This window comes from Copidosoma floridanum, unplaced genomic scaffold (assembly GCF_036245765.1).
Source record: "Copidosoma floridanum isolate Cflo_tuat_1 unplaced genomic scaffold, Cflo_Japanese_pri ptg000011l, whole genome shotgun sequence".
NCBI lineage: Eukaryota > Metazoa > Arthropoda > Insecta > Hymenoptera > Encyrtidae > Copidosoma > Copidosoma floridanum.
Genome location: NW_028321888.1, coordinates 5,315,031 through 5,342,056, shown reverse-complemented (window position 1 = coordinate 5,342,056; position 27,026 = coordinate 5,315,031). Strand labels below are relative to the sequence as shown.

At 32.2% G+C, this 27,026-nt stretch overlaps 1 protein-coding gene across 4 annotated transcripts in view; it reads right to left on the bottom strand.

Annotated features, from left to right (window-relative positions):
• lig (ubiquitin-associated protein-like lingerer) overlaps positions 1 to 27,026 on the bottom strand; it is a 543,185-nt gene that overhangs the window by 138,168 nt on the left and 377,991 nt on the right. For all 4 annotated transcript variants that reach the window (XM_089590028.1, XM_089590031.1, XM_089590030.1 and 1 more), the window contains one exon: positions 10,774 to 10,972. In XM_089590028.1, coding sequence (XP_089446154.1) covers positions 10,774 to 10,972 — 199 coding nt within the window. The remainder of the gene's footprint in view (positions 1 to 10,773; positions 10,973 to 27,026) is intronic.

Here is a 27,026-nt window from a genome sequence, read left to right as displayed (position 1 = left end):
TTTTAGTCAGTAGGCACACCAGGTTAATCCGACACTACCACCAGATTAGCTGGTGTGTCAAAAAAAAAAAAAAAAGAAAGAAAAAAAACAATAATGAACAAACGTGAATCTTCTTTATTTACTAAATTTTAATTATAAGTTATCGTAATAAGTGCATATAGTCAACACAATCCGGTGTAGTAAAAAGTATATACATAACGTTCTAATCTACAAAAGAGTATCAACAAAGCATGAATGTATATATATATATATATATATATATATACACAGACTTATAAGGCACAAGTGCTAAAAGACTCTTTTGCACATGCGCTATTTTGCATTACTAGAAGAAATACTTGGTAGGCGAAAAACATCTACCAGACACTGACATGATTCTGACTCGTGGTAGTAGGATATTAATAATAACTCATACATTTAAGAATAGGTTTTATACTGTCGCAATATGAGTAATATCCTTACCACGTACTGAAAAGCTCATAACTGCTTGTGGTAGGGGATTTTCAACGAAAAAGGTCTTTCCGTGTACCAAGCATCCTAATCACTCTACTTCACAATTATAAATTTGATGATTTCCCTTCATCCTAAGGTCTTTGAATTTCGAATGAAAGTATTTACTTTTTAGTTAAGTTTTTTTATTACGATAAAAAAGGCCACATATTACACATTTATTTATATTTTCTATTTGTACTCACATAAACTGGCAACTTCCGCATTGAGCCAATGTAGATGTAAAACACTTTAATTTTTTTCATCCCAACAATAATTTTACATAACCATATCAAGTCGCAACTGTGTACATACCATATATATGGTGGCTAAAGCGCGTCCATTATATATTTTTCTTATTACATTTGACAAGGAATTTTTATATCATCAGCTTGATAAAGACTGCTTGATTAAAAAAATTTTATTTTGCACAATCTTAATTTTTTCTAGCTACTTTCTTGGATATATTGAAAAATTCTTAATATAATTGCTTTTCATCCAGTCTATTTCTATCTATAAAATTTACACCAACCACTTTTACATCTTGTGAGCTTTTTTTCTAAATTCTTGGACATAAATCAGTTAGTCATATACAGTCAGATTCCACGGGCATGTAGTTTTAAAATTAGCTAATAAAATTTTTGTCTTCTGACAACATGTTCGTAAAAGTAAAACAGTTTATCACTGATCTACTTTTCTACCTCTAATTATATAATACTTTTGATGTTCCTCAAAACACTCTAAAAAAGAAAAAATCATTTTTACCACCAAAGAGAAAAGTATAATAACGGTTTGTATAACAACACTAAGAAATCGTATGCATTTTGCTTTGGAATCCATAAATTTCAAACGAAACATTTTCAGTTTTTCTTGCCAGGTATCAAGTTTAGTGATAACACCTTATTTTTGAGAAAATAAATGAAAGACATGAATTAACACACAAACCAGGTAACAATGTTTAAAAACTAAGTGTGTAAGAAATACTTGCAGTATCGAAAATGATATCTATTAAAAGTTTATATAAGTGTAAATAAACTTTGAGTATTGATAATACCATTGATAGTGAGGCAAAGGTTTTCTTGTATTCCAGTAATAAGCCATAAAGCAGTATTCAACAAAAAGAAAAGTTTATCTATAACCAAATTTTACTGAGTGAAAAAATGAGCTCTATGGTTTCACTGTACTGAATGTAAGAAAATCGGCATTCATGCCAACACTTTAAAACTAGAGAATCGTTTTCATAACATTAAGTTACAGGATGGTGAAGACTGGTTCTGTAAAATTTGGAAGGCACATCCTGATTTTGACCTTCAAAAGCCAGAGCCAACTTCATTGGCAACATCTAATTGTTTAAATAGAGAGCCTTTAACTTTTTTTCATCAGTTAAATGAGGTATACCAAGAATATAAATTTAAAGCACCCAAAGTCTATGATATTAATGAAACTGGAGTGTAACCCAAAAACACAACTCAAGGTTGTTGCTGAAAAAGGAAAACGAAAAATTGAGAGTAAGGTTTCTGCAAAGAGAAAGACTGTTGTTACCCGCTGTGTGTATTTTTCTGCTTCGGGGAAGTTGAGGTCACCATTCTTAACACTTTCCAGAAGAATTGAAAATTTCAGGTAATGCAATGAGACCTATGAGCTGAATTAAACAGGGGTGGATAGATCAAAGAAAAAAAAATTCACAAAATAATTGCAAAAGTTTTTTGATTTTTTGAAATAAAAACTTGGAAAATCCTGTGCTTTTAATACTAGATAGACACTACTTATGTAAGAAACGTGGAGGTCACGAAATTTGTCAAGGACCACGGTATTGTCATAATTTGTTCAACCTAACACAAGAAGAAGAAGGAAAAAAAGGAGATCAGGAGCAATTCAAACGAGACAGTTGGATTAAAAGACTTTTTTCAATAATAATACGTAAATAATATTTGGATTTAATTTAATAATATTAATAATTAAATAAAAATGTCCCTAAAATATAGAAACATTAAAGTGTAAAGGTTTAACGAAAGGATTTATGTAAAGAAACAGAACACTGATGAGGTTAACTATCCCTTAATTTGAGGTTAAGAAACATCTAAAATCTTTAGTTGCTGAAAGAAATCTGCTCGAAGAATTTTTTTTTAATAAGCGTAGCTACGTTGAAAATGCTTAGCAATGAAAACTTACAAAAAAACCAGGTATGTGCCTGGCCCCCTAGCGGGACCCCTGGCAGAGGTGAAACTACCAACTTAATTGTTATTAAACTCGGTATAACAGAAACTAAAAAAATTGGATTACACCTAATTTTAATAGGAATTTGACAATCCGATTTTTAAATAGGAAAAATTTTAAGAGTAGCGTTGGCTCAGTGGTAAGCGTGCTTTTTACTGATACAACGCAGTTCTAGGGGTCGTGGGTTCGATTCCCGGTGAACGCAGATTTTTTTCAAAACTGTTTTTATCGGAAAAAGTTCCTATGTAACCCTGGCTGTTTTGGGGCTGGTTTTTCCGTGGAATTTTCCTTCAGAGTAATTCCAGGGTTTTTTCCTTGCCCCATAGATTTTCGAGCCTGGGTGAATGCGAAACAGTATTAGGGCTATAGTTACGGATTAGCGGACCCAATTCCAGGCGTCGGGCAGGGATCACCGGCCTTACCGGCAAGGAGTGGTCCCTGAAATATGGGGCTTCTCCAAGGATGCTAATTAGCCCGGATCCGATGCTTCGGTAGAGATCGCCGGCTTAACCGGCAAGGAGTGGACGTCTTAAAATATGGAGTCTTGTCCAGGGAAAGGCTACACAGTGGCGAGTGGACCCGATATACCATTGGTGCAGAGAGTGTCAGCTTAACTGGCAAGTTGTTCCACCGGAGATACTCGCACTGTGCTCATGGATTCAGGTAGGATATGAAGAAAAAGGTTTGAAAATGGGTGTTTGCAATACACCCCCACACATAGGTGGTGAGTGGATGGCCCTCGCGACTAGGCCAGTAGGCTTTTGTGGTAGTCCGGTAATAAATAAAAAAAAAAAAAAAAAATAGGAGGAATTTTATTATTATTACGTATTCAAGCACACGCATGCATAAAACACATACATATACATACTACATATATTGCACGTGATTTGCGCACTCTAACAATAAGTACTTCCATATTTGCTATGATATATGTATTAATACATGTACGAAATGTTGGTTAAGTAATGCAAAACGAAACATAAATTTGTACTATACTCTCCAAAATTACTTTTATTTCAAAAAACTATTCGAGAATTTGATATGACATAATATATGTACAATCAATCCTTGTTGAAATCATTGTATCTGAAAAGTCAAATTTTTTTAAAATTTTGGCTACCAAAGAAGTAGAATAATTCACTGTATCTGATCAACATTAGGAAAAAAAATAGACATACAGCTATTTCCCATTCTCAAGTTGTAATTTTTAATTTAATTTAATTTCTATGATTATTTATAAGTAATTTAATTTTTAAATTTACCCGTGCTTATAACTTATTTTTACGAATCTCAAACTAAATAATAAGAATACAGATTTTAGTCTCGTGACAATTTTTCTTATGATATATGATAGGGAAGAAAATAAATTGATTTATAGCTAGGATATGTAGGATGTAACTTTGCCTTTGAAATGTAACTTATTATTTTTAGAATTTTTATGATTGTATGTATCGATCTGTGAAACATATATTTTTGGCTTATCTGGCTTTCTTTATGAGATACGACTGTTTTTTTAATTTTGAGAGGTTATGTTGTAACAAAATTTTTTCGAAGATTTTGTCGACATTCTTAATAATGTTCCAAACATGTTATGCTGAATGAAAATTTTTTTTTGACTTGTTCTATTTTCAGTTTCAATTTTTCTTTTTTTTCGAGAAACTGCATTATTTCTTGTTTTCAAAGGTTACGTTGTCATATTATACATATTTAATACTTTATGAACGTTTTTTTAAATACATGTACTCATGTAAAAAGGTAAGTAGAAAAGGAGAAAGACTTGAACTATGTTTTTTTAAAGACATCGAAGAGATCACGCACTATTATATTATTCTGTATAAAAACAGTATACAACAGCAAAGCAAGGCTCTGACTTACTGGAATTTCCGCCCAGACCTGGACATGCAACATGTATGTACGTATACAATATACATAAGTATACTTTGCCTATACTATAGGTATAGTTGTTGTTTTTCTCTTTCTTTCTTTTTTTCTATACTTATCCCTCAGCTTGAGCAAGCGCATCGGTTTAGTCGTAGCATAAAAGCATATATACCTATGATATATACAGTAACGTGAGGGAAAGGGAGTGCGCGGCGGATATGCGAGAGAGAGAGAGAGAGAGAGATGGAGCGGGTGGGAGTGTGAAAAAAGGAGATTGAGGACAGATCTTGGGCCGCAGGGTGGGTGGCTACATTTTTTTGTACCACATTTTTTCTAACGCGGCTGTTTACGGCCCAACATAAGAACTTCTACTTGAAGAAAAGAAAAAAAAAAAAAAAAAAAAGTACATTTACTCTAATGGCTAAGCACCTTAGAGTACCATACGGCACCACCTCTGTTCTTCGAACCTGCGACTGAGAACCTCTATGAGCATCTCAGTCGGTTAGAGCATATGTCAGGACAAATGATGTCAAAAAATAAGATAGAAAATTTAATTTTCCGACCTCGGGTGGTTTTGGGAGGATGGTACTTCCTCGGGCAAAAAAGCAGTTTTCCGATACTCGTTCGAAAAGTCTCCTTTACGAACCTCGTTACGGACCTCGCCTTCGGCTCGGGCCGCAAACCTCTCGGTTCGCAAACAAAGACTTTTCAAACTCGTAGGAAAACTACTATTAAACTGCGATTAGCAAATAGTGGTGTATTACGTCACTAGGGCACAAAGTACAAACATAAGCGTACGAAAGGAGCAGTTCTTGTATGTTGGTACCCGAGTCAGATATGATTTTTTTCTTACCGAGTGCGCAAAGTACAGTATTGCGCCCGAGGGGCACAATTTGTGCCCAGTAAATCACTTTGGGCCCTTAGGCAGATAAGTACTTGGGGCCTGGAGGGTGCAAAAAATGTTTCTGTCCGTGGGGCCTAAGTGATTACAACGGCACCAAGGGTAGCTCAAGGGCGCAAAGCGACAGTTTGGCAGTTGGGCACTTTGTGCATATTGTAAGAAAATTACAAGTTAATCTGTATCTGTTCAGTATTGAACCATTTTTAATGAGATAGTTAGCTCGATTAATATTCACATAATCAGCGATACTAAACAGCATTCGTAAAATTCTGGGATATTATCTAGTGATTTTTTAGACAACCAGACTGTATTTCGTAATTAACAAAACGCTTGGTGCCAGACGAAAAACCAAAAAGAACACAATTTTGCGTGAGAGCTTCTTTGTCGTTACAATTCATGGAGACATGATTCAAGGGTAAAGAATGAATTAAATGTTCTGCTTCAACCTATAAGATTATTAGTGCTTCCTTGCACAAAACTTGTTTCTCAAAATACGGCTATTATTTCTTTCACATTTCTAATGAAACTTTTATAAGCCCTTACCATGTGCGACGCAGTTGATAGATTGAACTTGTGGAAATAATTATTTTTTAAGCTAATTCTGACTCTAGCTTGCTATTCCAAGACATGATAGCTTATTTTAATTTTCGTTGAGCATCTTCGAAATTATTCCTAGTATTGCTAAAACTCATTTGGAAAAAAGTCCTTTTCTTTTATGTATCTTTGCATGGCCGGCCATAATAATTAAGACCGTGTTTTAATTATGAACTAACTCAAAATTTACTGCTTTAGTACTTAAACACGTAAATTATGTACCCCAGCGTTTTTGAGGCTACGACCAACTTTTACATAAAGTGGCTAGAAATAGTATAGTCCAAAAAAAATTAAGAGTCAAAAACGATGCCTAAGACAAAAGTAAGATATGTAAGTCATTTTTATGTTTGGAGGGTAATATCATATTTGACATATTACACATTTATTTACGATACTTTTCAAATTTTAAGAACATTAAAAATCCATAATTACTGCCCCAATTCGTTTAAACGGTTTCGAAGCTCTTATGAAAAAACTTTTCATGATAATGATATATTAATTAACAGGTTACTACGTGAGTGATATCTAAAACAATCAGAACAAACCTATTTTGTTCTTCCCGGATGAATGTAACTCAACCATTTACATGTACAAGATTATAATCATCTAAGAAAAGTTTTAACCCAATTAATCGACTCTCTCGCGGTAAATTTTATTTATTTTTTGAAAGATCTTTCTTTTTCTTCATGAAGTTTGATTGAATAAATGTAAGCCATGTAAACTAAAAAATCTAAATCTGGAAATTGAATATTTTTGCCAAGCCAAATGTCTTGCACCAAGAGAACAAAATCAACTGATTTATTTAAATTTGTCCAAGACAGAAACGTCAAAAAATCTGGTGAAAAAACAATACTTATAGAAATTTTAAATGATATTTTTAAGGCATAGACTAATTTTCTTTTTTGAGAAAAATAAATTTTACGTACGTAAAATTTTTTCGAAAGGTCTAGAATTCTCTTGTTTGCAAAGAAACTTAAGTACAACAAAATATCGCCTATTACTACTGAAAGCCTGCTAAACTAGCCAAGTTGACTTATCTGCAGAATTTTTGATTAAAAGAACTAATCTTTATTTTGAGGCCTTAGTTTTATCGAAAATGTCAATCAAGCGGTTCACTACAAAGGAGTATTTTGTAAGTGGACCATTAATTATTCATCTCAGCAAGATCTGAGCGTCTGGCGAAAAGGAACGACGGTCAATACAAAACAAGTGTTCTCCTACAATTAATTCAACTAGTTTAACTACTGCAACGACTGTTTCAAGCTCTAACTTAGGAACAGTTCTAGCACTTACAACCAGTAAATGAGTTTCAGAGGACAGGTATTCATCAGTTTAAGATGTTTCCACTGATGCAAATTTATAATTTTTCCAGTGTATCAGCACCGAGACTGTCAATACACCCATGCAATAAACAAACTTTTTCTTATAACAATGGATAAAGAATTTAAAAAATTTTAATTTGTTTTTCCATGGTGTAACTTTATTTTTAAACAGGTGCCATTGGGACTCTAGCTAAAGTAGTACAAGTTTCAGTTGTTGATCCCGCAACAACAACATTACATCCATTCTTGCAATTCCATCAGTGCAGGAGACACTCATTGATCAGAAGAGTTTAGTAGCAACTGGATAAAGTCGATTGTGAGAAACGTAATTGTTAGTAACGATGAGTCAAGTATAGTTTCTGCAGAAAATGATTATTATTTAAATACACCTCTTGGTTACATTTATGGTGACATTATCAAAAAAAAAAAAGAATAAAAATAATAAAAAAGTAAGTATAGTGGACAAAACCATCGTTTGAGAGTTGCAACAGTTTTTTTTTAAGTCTACGTTTGCAAGCAATTAAATGACATAAGTAATTGGAGTCTCCTTAATTACTATCATTTTAAAATAAAACACATCGTTGAAAACGTTTTTTTTGTCTAGGTTACAAAAAACAATATCATTTGAGGAAAAAAACGTCCTCCCCCTTTCAGCGTTCATAACGACTCTCGAAAAAAAAAAAAAAAAAAAATATAAAAAAAAAACAGGATTATTCGGAGATGCACATGAGTTATGAGAGAAGTACACAAGTTGCGCTAGCAAGAGCGTCTCAGATATGGAGGAACTTTTTGTATCGTTACAAGGATTCAATCTAGAGAAAATTTTCTATATGAAACGCAAGAATAAAAAACAATAATGATAGGCATTCAAAGAGAGATAAAAAATTTTATTGTCAGAATTAAGGACATAAATGAAAAAAAAGTGTGACATAGTTTGGTAAAAATTTTTTGAAAATTAACTTACGAGAACTACACTGAACATTGTAAGAGAAATATCAAAAAACCACAATAGATTTTAGAAAATTGACTTAACTCTGACCCCTCAATTGCATTACAGTTAATGGCAGTGGTACGCGATTCGGTTAGCATACGCCATCAAAATCTTAAAAAAGTATTACTTGATTAAAATTTTTCCAAATAACTTTAAAAAACATTAAAACTATAAAAACTGTACTTCCACGATTATTCATGAAAAATAGAACTTGCAAAAGCTAATCTTCAAGTTGAGTCCCTCTGTAATGAATGTGAAGGTCATGTACTTACTTTTTAGTTTAGAAACCCAGTATGATTCAGTGTGCACTGAGAGGTCAATAGATAAACGAAGGTTTCAAATGTTTTTCGTAAGAACTCAATTTCTTAGTAATAACTATGATAGATTTGTAGAATTTATTTTAAACACAATCATTTAAAAAAAATGAGGAATGAGTCATTTGTATTCGTACTTTTTTAATTTTTTTTTTTAATAAATTGACCTACTTTAATTTCATCACATGCCTTTAACAGTACTTTTTAAGATTTCGTTAACCTGTGAAATCAATTATTTTTTTTTTAAATGTATAGCACTACAGCTTGTGACAAGGGTATGCGCTTAGTTAATGCTTGCACGCATACGTGTGCATGATAGAAATTTTAAAATAATGCAATTAGATCGAAATTTTTCTAGAAAAAGTTATGAAAAAAAAATAACCACAAAAAATTTTACTTTTATGAATGCTAATGAAAAATGTGTGTATTTTTGAGAACATTTGTAGGAATTTAAATAACTTCACACTTACAGAAGTTTATCATGGTAGTGGAAAAAAAGTTCAGAGACATGAGGGGAACGCAAACATTGAGCAACACTGGCAATTATTTTGTTCGTATGGATATACCTATACATACGCAAAAACAAAAGTTTGGATCCTTTAAAAACTCACTGTAATGTTCATCTCAAAGTATTTTATCTTACGCAAACAATTGAGAGATTTTTAAAGATTGTTTCTTTATAAATACTATTTTACCTGATTTTCTTTAGGCTAAGTATTTAATTTATATTTTTTTAAAAAAGGAGGTTATCCCAATGTCTTATTTTCTACGAATTTTTGGAAAAAACAGATACGTCGAAGCTGACTATATTAAGAAGCACTATCCCGCATTTCAAAAGGCCTAGCTTTATAGTTTACGAGATGTTGTCATGTCAAGTAGCACATTATGCCAAAAATTTGACAAAAAAGAAGCAAATAAATGACAAGACCCAAACTGCGCGTGCACGAGTACTTTCACTCATAAAAATTCATCCTTACGAGAAGAGAAAGGTGTGCAGTCAGCTCGGATCTCGACGCACCAAACTTTTAACGCATATTCTACCACGATAACCCCTTAAAAATTAAAAAAATAAAAAATAATACAGTGAAACGATCTGAAGTTTTGTGTAAGATATTTTACGGTCCAACGAGTGTACGTTCGAAATTTAAATGATATTTATCAGAAAAATCTACGTGTCATAAACGTCCTTATAATAAAACGGTAGTATTGCCAACAAACTGAAATGCTTGTGATGCAATTTGGTGCAATTATGAATGCATTGCTCAACAAAGAAGTCTAAGAAAAGGTTTAAGAGTCTATATTTACATGCTGAAAGTTTTTTAATTATAAGCTAAGACTTACTTTACAAATTTTATTTTTTTCAATTAATTGAAAAAAGCAGCGCTTTCTCAACCAAAAAAAATCTTGGTTAGAATTCAAACTGGCAAAAAAAAAAAAATTTGATTTGCTATTAAATTGCAGTTGAAATTAGTAGCAAATTGCAGCAGCGATACCATCAAATAATAAAATTATCTTTAGATATGATTGCATGAAAACTAGACGAGGTACTATGATAATTTAGTAAAATAAAAGATATTTATATCTTAATTTTGAGGGTGCCTATAGCAAAATTTTGTATTTAATGGTACCGCTGCAGAGCTCGGCTGCTAAATTTTGCTTTACATTATTAACATCTTTAGTACCAGTTTCAGAGCGTACTTGATGCACAATGTTCATTTTCTGCAAGGTATTTTGTAAAAAAAATTAAGAAACGTTTTAGAAAAAAATGTGAAACAAAAAGCTTTCTAAAAAAACCTATGAATGAATAACTGTAGACTACAATTTATATCAGCATTATATTTTCAGTAATTAAATGTATTTTTTTTATATCGTACCTTACGTTTAAATAAATGCTTCAAGCTACGTAGTGATTAGTATATTACATTTAAGTGATAATGATACATGCACTACAATCTTAAGTTCCACTGTTAAATTCATACGGCAATTCAATTTTTAATATGTTATAATTGAATACGAAATATTATAATACTGCGACTATACTAAATAGTGAATGATAAAACTTACTATTCGACAGGGTCGTTTTTGTCTGAGATGAGTTTGCTGAATTCGAGGTAAGCCCCAGCGTACCAGTCGTAGTAGTCAAGGAGTTATTGGTAGTAATTGCGTTATTCTCATATTGCAAATCTTTATTACAATGAAGCTTATGATCTTGAGAACTCGACTGAGTTTGACAGCCATAGTTGGAATATGTATTAGAATAAACCTAGAAAAAAATATTTTACAAAGTAAAGTAGAAAGTTGAAAGAATGCTTATTTTACAATCTTAATGAATTTTGCTTAATTCTGTACATTACTTGTGATGCTTCTATTACATACGTAATATTAAATACAATGTTTCACATGTACACGTGTAGGAGATGTACAAATCTTTAAAAATAAGTTTAGGTAAGATTTTATTCTAAAAAATCTAATTTTTTAGTAATTAAAGAACTAATCAAATAAAAGAGTTAGAATTTTTTTCAGTACCTATTCACTATAGTTAAAAAAAATTGTAACACCGTTATTAAATGAACCTTTGTGTGTATTGTTTTGTTAAAAAATGTATGTATAAGATAGAAATATTCAGAAAATAACAAAACAATCTTGTAAACAAACTTTTTTCTTTTTATGCTGAGTAATTCTTGTGACCTTTGTATTTTAATCCACTGCAAAATGAATAAAATAGGTCAAACCCTTAGACGCATTAGGGATTGCTGTAGATCCTTGGACGTAATATTATTCGTTCAGTTATCAAAGAAGATACCTTATTGTTTACGTGTTGTAAAATAATTTAGTTGTAACTCAACTGATCTGAGAAATAAGAAGTCAAGAATTGCCATACACACTTGCCCAATTATATTTTTCACTTAAAATAAAAAAAATAACGTTAAATGACCAACTTACGTAGTAAAATGCCCAATTTACGTAGTAAAATGATCAATTTACGTAGTGAATTGACAACTCAACGTTTGAATGAGATTGAATTTTTCAAATCTAAAATTTTTACATATTTCATTAAAAGTAATTAAAAAAATTAAGAACACGATTATAAGCAGATTCTTATGATTGTTAACATATATGTTCAGCAATAAATGATTTTTTTTACGTAAGTATATTTTTTAATTGTGATGAAAAAACTTAAAACATTTCATGCTAACAAAAAAGTTCTATTAAAACGGTGTCGACACTGTGATAAACGTGGTACTGATACATCACCATTCTCAGAGTCGTGGATTCGATTCCCGTAAATGCAGATTTTTTCAAAAACAGTATTAGGGCTATAGGTAGGGGCAGCGAAGTTGATGCCAGGTACCAGACAGGGATCACCAGAGTTACTAGAGAGGAGTGGTCCCTGAAATAGGGGGCTTCTCCAGGGATGCTTATTAGCCTAGATCTGATGCTTTGGCAGAGAGGGCCAGCTTAACCGACAATAAGTGAATGTTCTAAAATATGGAGTCTTCTCCAGGAAAAGGCTACACAGCAGCGAGTGAACTCGATGTATCATTATTGCAGAGAGTGCCAGCTTAACTGGCAAGATGTTTCACCAGAGGTATTCCTACTGTGCCTCTGGTATAATAAGTGTAATATTAGTTAAGTGATTGGCAAATGGGTGCAGCAATACATCCCCATACATAGGTGGTGAGTGGGTAGCCCTCGTAATCAAGCCACTAGGCTGGCGAAGTAACCTGGTAATCTGAATAACAACAAATAATTTTACTTTTCTATAAGTTTTCTAAATTTTTTTATTAATAATTTGCTGCATCATTAAAAAAAAATACGTTTTTGCAGCCTTATCATGTAATTTTGACGTATAACTTTTTAATATATATATATATTAAATAAAGTAAAAATTCTTAACTATAAAGTTACTTTTAGTGTTTCATTTTCTGTCAACAGTTCGTGACGCTCTTAACTTGAAAAGTGTTTTTTTTTATTCATTAATTCTTTCACCACATGATATACATAAGTATTTTAATTAGTGTAAAGTTTTCAAATATTTTTTTACGTTATAATCATCGATATCTTATAATTGGTAAATTAAGATACAACTTAGAACTATAAATACATTCCAGCAAAGAGGCATTGAGTGTGCTGGTATATTGTAGAAGTAAACTCAAAACTAAAACTAAATCTACAAGCTACCAAAATAAACTTAAAATTAGCAACAAAATTAAGACTAAGGAAATATAAGGAAAAAAAGTTAGGTAAGTGACAGAGAAGCTGTTGTATATAAACAAAAATAAAAAAACTAAGGAGTATAATTGCATGGAACGATAGTTTTGTATAAACTACTAAATTAATGTATAGTCTATTTACACCAGTTTTTCAGAATTTTCTTATGTCTTTTCCCTCCGATATTTCTGAATATTTTTAGTTCATGCAGAAGGTAATTACACATTGTAATAGCCCTATATTTGTAACGGCATTTTCTACTACTCAGAAGACAGTTTGAAAGCAGGATGCTTCTATTTCTAGTTTTGATTGTGCTAGTTAAGAATATGTTCTGTAGCTCTCTATATTAAAAAATTAAACTTTAAAAATCATAAGCCTATTCCATTTCAAGAAATTTTGTTTCACTATTAATCACATTATATTTTTTGTTAAAAATATTTATAATAATTCGTTTATGTAAAAAATTGTAATTTATACAAAACATTTTGGTATGTAGATCTGTAAAATTCTGTGAGTCGCCATACTGTGAAATAATGCATAGTATGAAGTAAGAAGTTTACTGGTTTTCAGTGTGAGATCCCATGTCATATATTTAATACTTATAACTTTAAAACACAGACTTTCGATTATAAATTTTAAAAAGCCAAAGCGCAGCGATCTCGAAACATCAAGTGATACACTTGCTTCTGCAATCACATGACATATAACTTACTTCTTTTGAAACAAGCTACCGTCGCAAAACTCGAACTACACGTGCAACTTCCAACATTCTTATACAGCGCTCATCTTACGACATCAATTCGCAGTAGTGCATCCAAGAATGCAAATAATTAACAATTTCAATATTTTTTACTGCGTATGTCCACAAGAAATATCATACACAATTTCGACAGCAACTTGTACTTAATGTAAAATCCAAGAGATCAGCAGTTTTAACCATCAATTTCTGCGTAATTATTGCACCGCGAGTGCCAACCAGGCCACTGTAAACTCGCCTAAGAAGTGAATCAAGGAGGAACAAGACAGAAAGGACCGTCGACTTGGGTATCGACGTTAAAAGCAAAAGCCTAATTATTGTCATCACCACAAGTACTCTCGTGTAGGATTAGGAACATCGTTGCGGTCAACCATGTCAGATCTTGCGACTGCGTGCGCACAAGCAGCGGCTAACCAACGTTCATATAAGTAAGTCAAGTTAAGCAAACTATAAATTGTATAAACATTGTCAATGCAAAACTGAAACTTCATTATTTATACTATTTGTTAAATTAACTATTTCTGGCTTTTCTAAATGTATTAAATCATCAGATAAGACATAAGTTAGTTGTCGATTAAATTAATTTTCTTAATTCAAAAATATTCCAACTACTAAATTATATAAAACATTCCAAGATCTAATAATTTTAATTAATTGACACATAATTCTTACGTCAATGAATAAATTCAATATCAAGGAAAAATCAAATAGACAAAGTATGACAAAGACCATTACAAGGACGTGAGATAAAAAGACGAATAAGATACGCTACTACCGTATAACATAAAACATAAACTCTTACAGTAAGTCAACGGCAGCTCGGCGTAGACCACTTCATACATATCGCTCGGTAAAACCTAACACTACAACGCCGAGTCAACAATTTAAAAGAAAAGTATACTGTAAGTAAACGAAAATAAGGCCTTTGGGCCAACGGCTGGTTTCTGACAAAAAAAATTAAATTTATTTGTTTGTAGAACGAATGTACGAGTTTTGCATTTTACTTACAGAAGTTCGGAAGTAACATTAGCATAAATTTGAGTCGGTAAAAGATTAATAGCAATTATTAAGTTTATTTTATGATACTATTGAAGTGATTGTTTCAACGAAACTTCTTATCCAAGATCGAGCTAGGATACTTCGCTTCATTTCTTTTTACGATTTTACGGCCATTAACAATGATAAAAAATTTTCGAAGTATTGAACTATAATATTTACCAAAAGTCATCATTAATGTCTTTTCTATATTTGTTGCTTATTAATTTGTGAAAAACTAATAAAATATCATATTAAATTAATCTATGAATAATACTAAATGTTTTCAAGTATTTGAACTACAGAACACCGAGGTGTTATCAACAAAGGAAGTGAAACCCTTAACCTGTATGAGTAATGAGTCAATGTATACAAGAAATAACACTGGAATTTCGTATTTATATAATTATTTAGTAAGACAGGAGTATCAATGCAACCCTTATTTTTTAAGATCTGTATTGATTATCTCATGTAAGTTCATAAGTAATAAAATAATTATACAGTTTGTTATAGATTATTTTTTCTAAAATTTTAGCAAAATTTGAGATCATAGATAAAGGTCTATAATTGGTAAACTCATGCTTATCACCTCCTTTAAGAATCGGTACAATCAATATTTGCATTTCCAAAGTATCTCGGAAAATAACCTATTTTATTACATTCATTAAATATAAAACTACGTGGTAAGGCTAGGTGTCCTCTCAATGGTTTTATAACATCCGCGTAAATCCTATTTACACTACCCACCTTATTTTTAGAGATTTTCGTCACCATTGTCGTGTGGTCTGAAATTTTAGCGCTTAATACAACGTCTTCGTCGCCAGACTCAACGCATCTTTATCTGGCCGAGTATGCACTCATGCTCGTTAAGCTGCCACTAATCTTGCTCCATCGCCACGAACTGTATTGCTGACCATACTGTATGTTGCTGTCTTGTGTGTGCCTGCTTCAAGCCTGGACATCAACCACATGCTCCACCTCTATCATCGCTTAGGTGAGACTTTGCCAGGTATATTTATGCTGCGCTCATCTTTAAGGTCTTTGTCTTCGCCCATGTGCATGTGTTACGCAGAGTTGTCGACACCTTAGCAGCTGTTTCAGCCTTATTTTCTACATGGCCTCATGCTGCATGCCGAAGGGCCAGCTATTTTTTCGAAGCCACGTGCTAGTCACCGCAACATTGCCCAATTCTGAAACCACGTCTTGTTGCTGTCACATCGGCCCTGTTGCCGCCATGCCTTCCTTGTCGCCTCCACATTTTGACACTTATCAACGAGCGTATTGCACTTCACACATTTATTGTATCGAGGTAAAGTCAAGCGGGTCAAATTAATTTATACTATTAAGTGGCGTCACAAGGACCCTAGGTTTATTTGTTAATTAAGTATTACTTTATGTTTTACTTTAAACTTTGTTATAAAATTTGTGAGTTTATCTACATGAAGGAGGGCGCCGCCACAGTGGTCCAGAAAGCCCCAAAAATTATCAAAATTCGTACTTACCGCGAATTTTCACTCAATCTATTTGTATTTGGGCTTGTTTTGTTGCTAATATTATAGGCTATGAGAATCCGATTCCCTTGGAGATGAAAAAGTTTGTTATTTATATGTATTTAATGCATATATATAGTAAATTTCGATAGTCCGATTACTTAGTACACAGAAAACGTAGTAAAAATTAATTAATTTGTACTAAACTTAATTTGTAAAGGTTTTTGGGGTTGCTGATTACGAATCAGATGTCAGATTTACAAAATTCAAGATGGCGGATCCAAATTGGCGGACGAAAATTTTAGAATTTTACTGATTTTCACCAAATTTGATATATGGGGGTTTTTGGGGTCGCTGATTACAAATCTGATGTCAGATTTACAAAATTCAAGATGGCGTATCCAAGATGGCGGACGAAAAAATTATCAAAACTCGTGTTTACCACGGATTTTGACTCAATCTATTCGTATTTGGGCTCATTTTGTTTCTTAGATTATAGGCTATAGGAATCCGATTCCCTCGGTGGTGTGAAAATTTACTATATATGTGTATATATGTATATATATAGCAAATTCTAAGAATCTGCTTGTTTTCTGTCTATAGAAATTGAGTGGTATGAATAAAATTTTGTTTATTTGTTTTTTCCATGATGTGCGGTGTTTAAAGGGTCACTATTAATTATTCCAGTGATCCACATACATTTAAAAACCCGCACATATTTATATATACATGTGTTTATGTATTTAAATGAATTCATGTAGTTGATATTTTTACTAATATGTTTCTGCAGTTACTCTCAAACAGAGGCAAACTTGCTCATGTACATAGTACCTTTAAATTGACATCTCATATTTGTAATAATCTCTCTCCCTCTTAGTGTTTATAAATATACATATACATATTTATATATATATATATATATATATATATATATATATATATATATTAGCGTACACATATACATGTATATGTCACGAATACAATATTTTCCGATTCTTTCTAGACGCATTTACAATGACATCTGAACGAGTTGCAATTTTGCAGGTACCGCCATTTTTGAAAATCATGTAATGTATCATTTTTAATATATAGTAAAACCAATATGGCTGTCACCTCAAAATGGCAGACTAATTTTTTTTGAAAACCCTCTTGATATGGGTATCAAATTGAAGGGTATAAAGAGTTGAGTACACTGAGACATGATTCATTTTGTAAAATTTAAAAATAGTTGCAAAAACAAAATGGCGAAAAAAAACAAGAGGGTGAAACATCTCTTTTTCACAGCTCCCTCGACATGGGTATCAAAGAAAAGGGCAAGAACAGTAGAATACAGTTAACCACATAATGGCGGACTGTCATCTACTTTACAACCTTATGTAAATGTTTAATTTCATAGGATGATTATTAGAACTCAATTAACTGTGTAACGCGTCTAAAATCAAACCTGCGTCTAGAAAGAATCAGAAAATATTGTATTCGTGACATATACATGTATATGTGTACGCTAATATATATATATATATATATATATATATATATATATAAATATGTATATGTATATTTATAAACACTAAGAGGGAGAGAGATTATTACAAATATGAGATGTCAATTTAAAGGTACTATGTACATGAGCAAGTTTGCCTCTGTTTGAGAGTAACTGCAGAAACATATTAGTAAAAATATCAACTACATGAATTCATTTAAATACATAAACACATGTATATATAAATATGTGCGGGTTTTTAAATGTATGTGGATCACTGGAATAATTAATAGTGACCCTTTAAACACCGCACATCATGGAAAAAACAAATAAACAAAATTTTATTCATACCACTCAATTTCTATAGACAGAAAACAAGCAGATTCTTAGAATTTGCTATATATATACATATATACACATATATAGTAAATTTTCACACCACCGAGGGAATCGGATTCCTATAGCCTATAATCTAAGAAACAAAATGAGCCCAAATACGAATAGATTGAGTCAAAATCCGTGGTAAACACGAGTTTTGATAATTTTTTCGTCCGCCATCTTGGATACGCCATCTTGAATTTTGTAAATCTGACATCAGATTTGTAATCAGCGACCCCAAAAACCCCCATATATCAAATTTGGTGAAAATCAGTAAAATTCTAAAATTTTCGTCCGCCAATTTGGATCCGCCATCTTGAATTTTGTAAATCTGACATCTGATTCGTAATCAGCAACCCCAAAAACCTTTACAAATTAAGTTTAGTACAAATTAATTAATTTTTACTACGTTTTCTGTGTACTAAGTAATCGGACTATCGAAATTTACTATATATATGCATTAAATACATATAAATAACAAACTTTTTCATCTCCAAGGGAATCGGATTCTCATAGCCTATAATATTAGCAACAAAACAAGCCCAAATACAAATAGATTGAGTGAAAATTCGCGGTAAGTACGAATTTTGATAATTTTTGGGGCTTTCTGGACCACTGTGGCGGCGCCCTCCTTCATGTAGATAAACTCACAAATTTTATAACAAAGTTTAAAGTAAAACATAAAGTAATACTTAATTAACAAATAAACCTAGGGTCCTTGTGACGCCACTTAATAGTATAAATTAATTTGACCCGCTTGACTTTACCTCGATACAATAAATGTGTGTAGTGCAATACGCTCGTTGATAAGTGTCAAAATGTGGAGGCGACAAGGAAGGCATGGCGGCAACAGGGCCGATGTGACAGCAACAAGACGTGGTTTCAGAATTGGGCAATGTTGCGGTGACTAGCACGTGGCTTCGAAAAAATAGCTGGCCCTTCGGCATGCAGCATGAGGCCATGTAGAAAATAAGGCTGAAACAGCTGCTAAGGTGTCGACAACTCTGCGTAACACATGCACATGGGCGAAGACAAAGACCTTAAAGATGAGCGCAGCATAAATATACCTGGCAAAGTCTCACCTAAGCGATGATAGAGGTGGAGCATGTGGTTGATGTCCAGGCTTGAAGCAGGCACACACAAGACAGCAACATACAGTATGGTCAGCAATACAGTTCGTGGCGATGGAGCAAGATTAGTGGCAGCTTAACGAGCATGAGTGCATACTCGGCCAGATAAAGATGCGTTGAGTCTGGCGACGAAGACGTTGTATTAAGCGCTAAAATTTCAGACCACATGACAATGGTGACGAAAATCTCTAAAAATAAGGTGGGTAGTGTAAATAGGATTTACGCGGATGTTATAAAACCATTGAGAGGACACCTAGCCTTACCACGTAGTTTTATATTTAATGAATGTAATAAAATAGGTTATTTTCCGAGATACTTTGGAAATGCAAATATTGATTGTACCGATTCTTAAAGGAGGTGATAAGCATGAGTTTACCAATTATAGACCTTTATCTATGATCTCAAATTTTGCTAAAATTTTAGAAAAAATAATCTATAACAAACTGTATAATTATTTTACTACTTATGAACTTACATGAGATAATCAATACAGATCTTAAAAAATAAGGGTTGCAAATACAAATAGATTAAGTGAGAATTCGCGGTAAGAACGAATTTTGATAATTTTTCGGGCTTTCTGGACGACTGTGGCGCCGTTCACTAAATATTTTGTACTTTTTTAAATGTTAATTTTATTTACAAGAAATCGGCGTGCGCTCCACAGCTTTGTATTGTTATTAAATTGATTTTTTTTTTGTAAGTGATGTGTGTACTGGAATTTAGCTCCAGCTGACTCGTAATATTAAAAGAGTTCTGTTTGTTTTTTTTAAGCGATATGAAAGTTGTAAGATTGTTTAATTGAATGTGTTATGTATTCGTCCTCCATAAGAGACTCTTTTTATAAGCAGTTAACAAATCGTCAAGGTTTTTGTTAAAGTTGTTTTCTGTAAGTTTCAACTGCGTTTACACTTCAGGGGAGTACTGTAGGAGTTTATCCCTACTTCTATAGTAGTCAAGTGTGTTACCACTTATCGACGACTTTAGTCTTTGTAGAGCTCTCGACTAAGCCACAATTATACATACAATAAAGCACACATATACATGTACGCAAACCTTAACCGACAGTCAAGGTATTCGCTCCGAGAATATACGTGGAGGGGATAAAACGATGTGCACCAGCGCCCCTGAAGTCGATTGAATGAAGCACGGGGGGACACTAGGGCATCAAATGCACGTAGTTTGTAGATGTCTCTAAGTATCTAAAAAAGTAAGCATTTAATGGTGATACATAAAGGTGGAAATATGTGGTAAATTGAATTATTAGTAAGTGTTTTTTTATTCCATATCAATCAGTGCTGACATTCTGTCATTACAGCCGTTAAAAGTTTAATAAACTCAAGCAAGAACTGTACGTTGCTTTTGCTTAACCATATATATAGCAACACTGAGAGCAAAACACCGAGCAGACGCACCGTCTGGATAGACTATATACTACATACACATCATACTCTAGCAGGCTTTTCATACTTTCAACGGCTGTAATACGAAAACGCCTGCTTTGATTTACATAGGATAAAAAGGTACTTACGAATAGTTAAATTCCCTACAACTTTTACGCTTCATGTCTTACCATCGATTGCTCAACTTTTAAGATATTTAAAGATATCTATGAACTACGTGGATTTGATCCTACTGGCATCCCTCTGTGGTACAAGCACTGGCCACGAGCTGAGGGCACCACTTGCTATTCTCTCCTGCTAATTAGTTTTTTTAGTACAAACTTTTGAACTTTGACATTTCACCTCCGAGATTCAATGTATCTTGACTAAGAATTGTCTTTGAAAAATAAGGCTTGGGTAAAATATTATAAATAGTATTTACTTTAGCAATAAAAAAAAAATTTAATATTTAAGTGCAAGCACGTTTTTCTGTATAAGAGGAAAAAAAAACATTTTTGTTATTTTAACAAGTACAAATATCTCTGTCAATTTTCATTTAAATGGAATGTTGTAAGCGAACTGGAATCGCAAAAATGGAACACGATTTTTATCTCTTAATTGCACTAGTTTACATAGGAATCAAGGTATGAAAAATTCACTGTTTTTGCAATTACAGGCTATTTTTCAATAATTTGAAACATAATATTGAACACGGTACACTTGATAACATTTTATAAGTTATCAAAATTCTGCAATAATTCATTGTTTGTAGTTTGTTAAAAAATATAAGTTAACTAACGATCTTAAACCACGAACTAGGCAGTTGCACGGTTTGTCACACAGCTTTATTTCACTACTACTCTAAATATATGAGTACGCTAGTAGCTTAGCATTTAACATAATAATGAATTTTCTTCTCAACTTCTATTATCTATCATATGAATTTATTCGTAATATTTTAATGTATTTTTTGCTTATTTTTGTTGATTTAACACTGTTTTTTTATAATAGTAGAAAAAGTGTGTCAGAAGTGTTAGAACAAGTATAAGTGCACTAATAGGCCCTTAAAACATTTATAAAAATGTTGTTTAGCATCTTCAACTTGTGAAAAAATTATTTAGGCTAAAACTTTTTTTGTGTGCAGAATGTACATGTACTTTTAGGAGATAATAACGAGGACATAAAATAATAAATAAATACCAGCAACAACTGATATCTAGAAAAATAAACAGGCAGAAGTACATGAATTTTGACGATGAACTAACTACTGGACCGTTTATGAGCAGACATCAACGATGCTACATGAAAAGGAAAACAGATGAACTAACCCTTTAAAAAAAGTACCTACATGTAATAAAAACAAATGTTCTTTGTATTGAGAACATAAAAATAACTTTGCTTATTTCTTATCCACCAATGAATACACTTATACTTATTCTGATGTATTTTATTGTACTATAACAAAAACTAAGCGTAATACTGAAAATTCAACAAAAATATACAATAAATACATGAAAAATCTTGAATGAGGTCATAATATACGTATCAGAAGCCAAGAAAAAAGTTCATTAATAAGTTAAGTACTAAACCACTAGCATGCTCACATAGGTAGACCAGCAGTGGAATAGAGTAACGTGAAAAAGCTGCGCACCTGCCAAGCCTGTAGTTCAAGACCGTAAATTTTATAATTTTTTTTTTCAAACACCCTGAAGTAAAAGAGAATTGTCACTTATAAATTAATTAAAGAATGTAATAAAGTGTATCTTGTCAAATTTTTAAGTCAAAACAATTAAAAATATCTTTTATGTGCAAAATACGGGAATTTTTTATGGCCAGACTCTTAATAAAAAATTCACATTCCTTTGTTGCGGTTTCAAATCCGTCCGAACTGTTTGGTTCCAACAAAAATTAGCTAAGATAACTTACATTTGTTCAAGTTGCAAAACTGTTTTTTTTAGAAAAAGTTTGCAATTAAATACGGAATTTTTCTGTTTCTATGATTAAAATGTAGATCATTCTTAATATTTAAGAAAAGTCACAGTTTCAAGAAACAGTTTTTCTTTAAGACGTACTGGAATACATTTTCGAGTTTAAAGATTCATGAAAAAAGGCGTTTGATATTTTACAACGGATCAAGGCTCTTTTTGAGAGCCATCAAAAGTTTTATAATTTTTCTTATAAATTTATAGTTTTATAATTAACTTTACAGATAGTTCAACATCATTCAAACAAAGCATCGGGGTCGGCATTGACCATTTATTTTTTTTTGAAATTGCGAAATCAACTCTACATTTATCGTTTCATAATCTTATGCAAACCTTTACGAATTTACATGGAAAAAAAATACATCAAAAATGATAATTTTAATAATCATACAAAAAAATTATTTTCGTCATCCAAAAGCTTATTCAAAATTACCCCTTTTTGTTTTTCAGAGCCAAAAAGTAAAGCAGTTTCAGAGCAAAGTTGGCTCAGTGCTGAGCGAACTTGTTACTGATACAACGCTGTTCCAGGGGTCGTGGGTTCAATTTCCGGTGAACGCAGACTTTTTCAAAAACTGTTTTATCGGGAAAAGTTCCTATGTAACCCCGGCTGTTTCGGGGCGGGTTTTTCTATGGAATTTTCCTTCAGAGTAATTCCAGGATTTTTCCCTTGCCCCACTAGTCTTCAGGCCTGGGTAAAAACAAAACAGTGTTAGAGCTATAGGTAGGGATTAGCGGATCCGATGCCAGGCGTCGGGCAGAGATCGCCAGCCTCACCGGCAAAAAGTGGTCCTTGGAACATGGGGCTTCTCCGGGGATGCTAATTAGCCTAGATCCAATGCTTCGGCAGAGAGCACTAACTTAACCAGCGAGGAGTGGACGTCTTAAAATATGGAGTCTTGTCCAGGGAAAGGCTACACAGTGGCGAGTGGACCCGATGCACCATTGGTGCAGAGAGTGTCAGCTTAACTGGCAAGGTGTTTAACCGGAGATACTTGCACTGTGCCCATGGAGTAGGTATAAAATAAGTAAAAAAGGGTTGGAAATGGGTGCGGTAATACACCCCACACATAGGTGGTGAGTGAGTGGCCCCGGCGGCTAGTCCAGTACGCTGTTATAGTGACCCGGTAAAAAAAAAAAAGTAAAAAAAACAGTAAAGCAGTTTCTTTAAGTGTTTTCATTGAAGCTCTGCGAAACTATGATCCTCGTGGTAATTACCTTGAGCTTAAAGTTTAACAGATGCACTGACAGTTTTTCGTTCAATTTTTGAGTACTTTGAAGAATGACATAAATTGTGTATTTTTTAAAAACCGACTAAGACTTGCATGCTTTTATAACCTCAGAACGATGTTCAGTGGGGCAAATCGCCAAAAAGATGGCCAAAATTCTATTTTTGAAGTTTCGAATTTGCCATTGTTTGTGATGTTTACTTATTCTTGATACTCAAGAGAATATGAATCAGTAAAAATCATAACCCCAAAAAAATTTAGTCTTTAACGTACACAGCTTCCAAGTAAGTAAATTTTGCTTTTTCCGAACTTTTTTGATTTTTTGTGTGATTTTTGTTTCTATAACTGATTGTCAAATTTTTTGGTTCGATTTAGCCATTAATTTTTTTTTTTTATTCATCTATATTATTTAAAGAGTCAATTTTCTTATTGAGTTATAAAAATAAATAAATCTTTAGATATTTAATTTTATCTTCAAAAAATGGTAAATTTATGCAAATAATTAAAAAAAATATAGAAAATCAAAAAGGTTTGTCTCCCGCTTTCACGGGCTCGTTAGCGATTTCATATACCTAAACATACCTAGAAAGTAGATCCATTAAAAATCTTGCTCATATTTGCCCCTCTTTAAATAAGATGAAAAATCGTTTCTCAAGTAAGCGCAATAGTCTGAGGGCTAGGTCTTTTCTGGTGTACAACCAGTCTGCACCGGATAAATAAAGGTTTTTTTCGAGTTTTTTTTTAATGAGTATTTATAAGCAGAATCCAAATTGACTATGTACAATTTGTTTTGAGTAATACAATTTTTCTAAAATGCAATTATTTTAACAATTATCAAAATATTTTAAAAAATCGAAATTTTGGTTTCAAACTTTTTTTTTCGAAGAATCTGGCATATTTTAAAAAGAAAAAGTCGCTTGTATTTTTTTGTAAAAAGCTTCTAAAAAAAGTTATGAATTTTTGAAGTCCCCAAATCGAGCATTTTTCATCAACTATAATTGTTAATATTTTTTGATAAAAGCATTTTACAGAAAAGTATCAAGAGAACATGTCTAATTGAAATGGATAAATAACTCAGAAACATAAGTTTTTTCAAATATAAGTAACACTTTTCAATATTTGATAAAATAATTGCCTTTTTTTAAACAACCACGTACCTAAACTGACACCACGCTACTAGGTATAACCGTGTAACTTAGAATTTCGCACTGTTCGATTAGATTAGAACTAGCAAAGGTAAGATGTAGTTGCATAGTGTGAAGAAAGAAATCTATCAATAATCTACGACAATATTATTGTTGTAAGTAAAGTAATATTGTCTTGTCCATTGTAAATTTTCCGCGCGTTTGTATAAAATTTAACGATGAATAAAATGAAACGGTCTGAGCTCCATTATGCTTACCTGAAGACCACTGGAAAATCAATTGCTGAAAAGAAAGTCGAAATTATACAGAATTTAATAGATAAATTTCATGTTTCTAACGATTGTTTTACAAGAAAAACTCTTCAAAATAAACTAAACTCAAAATTTAACAACAGATACAGTGAAAAATGGAATGCATCAAAACGTAATAATGATCGATTTTTTGTGAAAGAGCAAGACTGGTTAAATACCGAAATAGATTTTCCATTAAACAGCCACCCACGTAAGTTAAATTTAGTCTTTCAATATAATACGCATTTATTATTATCATGATTAAATCATAGAAAAAGAAGAAAATGCAAAAAGGGGAGGAAAATTCAAGTCATTTAGCGGAAGTTCTGATCGTAGTAAAAGATGGAAAATAGAATCACTTCTTAGTTCAAATACTGTAAATGCGTTAACGACTGCAGTGTCAATGGTCTTACGTTCTAATAGAAATAACGCTGCTGCAAAACTGTTAAAGGAAACCACAGAAGGTTCTCCAAATCGCGCAAAAAAAAATTTTAGATTTGTGGGAAAACTCACATAATAATATTACTAAGTATACACCTGAAGAGGCTTTAACTTTTATAATTAAAAACCGCTTTACTAAGCGACAATATGAAGCCTTACGTTAAAATGCAAGAGCAAAAAATTGTAATATCTATCCAACTTACAAAAACATCGTTAAAGCTAAAAAAGCTGCTTATCCAGCTGATATTTAAATAACGGAAAAAACTTTTGAAATTTCATTGCAGTCTTTATTAAATAATGCAGTAGGATACTTTAAAATCTTTCGATTTCTCATGCTGAGCATGAAAATAATTACTTGTTAATATTAAAATATGGATTTGACGGGAGTTCTAAATACTCTCAGTATAAGCAATCTTGGCACGGATTTACCGCGAAAGACGAGAGTTTATTTCTTACGTCGATAGTTCGATTGCAATGAAAAAATGTAGACACTGGTGTGGTAGTGTGGGATAACCCAAAGCCATGCTCTACAAGATTTTGTCGACCTGTAAGATTGTAATGGCAACACGAAACCAAGCATTTAATCTATCAAAAAAAATGAGCGTTTAAAAAATGAAATTTCTCAGCTGAAACTATTTTTCGAAAAAAACATAAAAATACTACTTTTACTCCATTTGACTACGACTGATAATAAGGTTGATAGGTTTTTATTTATATCACTTTTTTGTTAAAAGGTTATTAAATACTGAAGAACATTTTTTTTCACATTAATTTTTGTCATAAGAAACTTAAAAGTTCTGATTTATATCTAAAAAATAAAAAAAAAAAATTTTCCATTTTAGATAATTATTGAATTAACTGAAATGTCAAGCATGGCCTGCTCGATTTGCAACTCTTCGATTTCACAAATGAATGATTTGAATTAAGTTATTAAAAAAAAAGAAAATGATCAAGCATTGTCTTATAGCTTACCTACATTACACTATTGGATGCACTTATACGATTGCTGCCTGCATATATCTTACCGACTAGATTTTAACCAATAAAAGATTTGCTTATGAATTGTTTGTTATCGAAAAATTAACAATTGAATGTATTTCAATTAATAGAACTATATGAACTGTTAAATAAAAACGAGTGTACATATAATTTTTACCCGAATACTTTTAGGCTACAGTAAGAAATGGGTACAAAGAAATAATGGAAAATCGAAAAAAAGAAGTTCAAAATAAATTTTTATCTCAGTTGTCATTCAGGGTTGACTTTTTAAAACAAGGGTTTGGAAATTCTAACGATGGAAACATCGCTTGAAGATTTTTTGAGAACTATTCAAAATATGCAGAAATAACTGGTACAAATAAATATT